Source organism: Physella acuta, unplaced genomic scaffold, assembly GCF_028476545.2.
Source record: "Physella acuta isolate Inbredline_101_S28 unplaced genomic scaffold, ASM2847654v3 ptg002132l, whole genome shotgun sequence".
Classification (NCBI taxonomy): Eukaryota; Metazoa; Mollusca; class Gastropoda; family Physidae; genus Physella; species Physella acuta.
Window position 1 is genome coordinate 2501 of NW_026733633.1, and position 2776 is coordinate 5276.

Here is a 2776-nt window from a genome sequence, read left to right on the forward strand (position 1 = left end):
TGATACGGACTTTTGTTGAAAATAATATGTTAGATGTTTTAAATGTATAAAATAAATTTTATTTAAAGAAGAAAGATAAAGGCATATTTATATGTAGAAAAGGGGGTCTGCGTGGTCGGCGTTGTAGAGTCAGTAAAGCTCATGGTTGCTAAACCGAAAAGTCTCGAGTTCGAACCCTCGGGCAGATGAGGCTCGTTAGCTTGGGACAGCCACTCTTCTAGGAGAGACAACTCCAAAATCAAACAACAGCTGCCTTGTAGTTTTTTCTTGGTTGGACAAAGGCTTTGGAAATCCAAAATGAAAAGCAGGCTGAAATCGGATTCAATGGCCTCAATGGCGCTTAACCAGTTGACACGTAACGCTTAATTGTGTTGGAGGCGTGGTCGAGTCGGCAAAAAGCTCATGGTTGATAAATTCGAACAAAGTCTCGAGTTCAAACGCACTGGCAGATAAATCTCGATCCCCTTCAACACTAATAATTAAGAACGAAAAAGAAGATTAGGGCGCTGCGAGAAGGGGTTGCACAAAGCCTAACAAGGTAGGTTACACGTATGTCACATTTGGCGTTGTGCAGGATGGAAACGAGACACGCTACCTACACACACAAACACACACACAAACAACTTGAAAAAAGTCATACATATATATCTATATATATATCTATATATATATATATATATATATAAATATATAGCCTATATATTTACAATACCTACCCAAATGATTGCTCTCAAATTCTCTGTTTTCTGACTCCGAATCCTTCGATGAAAAGAATTTATGCCTTACGCAAACTGTATCTTTAAAAAATTAAAAGACATGGATATTGCTTTTAGTTACTTAAACAAAGGTGTATAATTTTTTTTTAAATTTTAATTTTGTTTGTGTGCGTGTACAATTGATTTTAATTATCTACCTCAGTATCATAAAGGCTCATCCATAAATGACGTCACCCTTTTTTTGTGACGATTTTACCTCTCCCCTACCCTCCGTCACACATCGTCACAAAAGCAAGACCACCCCCCCAAATTACGTCACACCTTAGCCTACAACCCCCCTCAAAATTGCAGTTGAATTTTTCTTTAAACATCGATATTTTTCAAAAATCTTGTCGGAACTCTTTTTTCTAAAATGCGAAATAACGGCTAAAATTATAATGCAAAATTGTGACATCACACCATCTGAACAACACCCCCCCCCTTTCCCTCATCTCACCCTCACAAAATTACGGACCCCCCTCCCCCTTAGAGTGTGATGTCATTTATGGGCAACCCCTAACCGTCTCAGCGCTGTAATAGGCTACGCAAAATACCTTTGTCCCATATTAATTGGCTATAAAACATTTGATTTAAAGTACCCTAAAGATTAGGCTTAGAAAACCTTATTTTATGAATTGAAAAATAAACTAATTATTTCCGCAAATAAATAAAAGCGTAAAATAAAAGCTAAGACTGGTAATTGTATACAATCGTTAATATTATAATTTTTGTTTTAAAATGTAGCCCACCGATTAAATTGATAAAGTTGGTTTTACTACAATACAATTAAAAGATTCCAACATTTTTTACAATATACTTCTTCTATTATAAGTATTTTTTTTACAATTTTTAATAGTAGTTTGTTTTAGTTTTAAAATCATAATTTGAAATATGCTTACCTATGTGTTGAGCGTTTTTCGATCCCAAATCATTTTTGCCTTTATGCATTTCTGTTTTGCAAAGTCGCCATAATCCAGAATAAGCTTTTATTAAAACTGGTCCCGAAACATTTCTGAGTGAATTATCAGGGCCGTCGATGATAAGCCAACTGTCAGTTGAAATGGCAATAATTTGCAAGCATAGCCCCAAAATTGTAAATCCAGTTGCTATCAATAGTATCCTGGGCTCGAGCCATTGTCCTGCTTTACTACTAAAAGATAACTTTTGTCTCTTTGGTCTTATCCCACTTTTCTGACTTCGTTTATGGTGTCTTCTATTCGAAGGAATTTTTTTTATTCCTTTCGCATTGTGTTCCTTTTCCATCTTGATACACTATGTTTATCAGCTTACTGACTTTGGTATAAAAACTGGTTAGGAGCTATGTCGTTTTCTTTACACAGGATCATAATGTATAGATACAGGTATAAAATACTTTCAAAAACATAACAATGGAAGCGATTAATTAACATTTTTAAAAAGGGAAGTAAATAATAATATAAAAACGTTTACAATAATATGCTTTATTTATGTATTAAAGAAAAAAAAAGAATAGAAACCTATTGTACTAACGCGTAATGTACAATTTCACTTAACGCGTAATGTACAATTTCACTAGCCAGTTTTGTTAAGAAATGACGCGACTAGTTCTTCGTAAGATTCTCACGATTCTCTAAACTTCAACGTGAGAGATCAGATGCTTTTAATTGATTGCATTACATTGTGTCTGGATCACTGTATTAAAGAGAAATAAACTCACGGATTCTTGAATCGCTATCTGATCAGTAATATAGCATATTCAGTGTTTCTTCCAGACTTTTTTCTCCGGGGGGGCATTTGAAATCTTCGGGGGGGCGGTAAACTTTCTTCGGGGGGGGGGGGGGCGGACCCTGTTAAAAGTATATATTTTCTATATGAATTATATAAATTCTATTTCGTTCGGGGGGGGGGCGGTAAAAATTTTTCGGGGGGGCTTTGCCCCCCCCCCCGAAGAGATGCCTGTAAGAAACTCTGAGCATATTACTGTCGGAACGGGAGGGCGGAAGACGATACTCTTGCCGAAATTTTAAGAGCCAAAAAAAAAT

General features: G+C 35.8%; 1 protein-coding gene across 1 annotated transcript; it reads right to left on the reverse strand.

The window, feature by feature from the left end:
• Positions 1 to 716: 716 nt before the first annotated feature.
• Positions 717 to 2085, reverse strand: LOC131932293 (uncharacterized; the record flags this gene model as incomplete). Its single annotated transcript, XM_059289169.1, has 2 exons — positions 1655 to 2085; positions 717 to 797 (listed from the first exon to the last, which is right to left on the reverse strand). Coding segments are annotated over exons 1-2 (445 nt in total), but the record flags the coding sequence as incomplete, so codon positions are not given.
• Between the last annotated feature and the right edge of the window lie 691 nt (positions 2086 to 2776).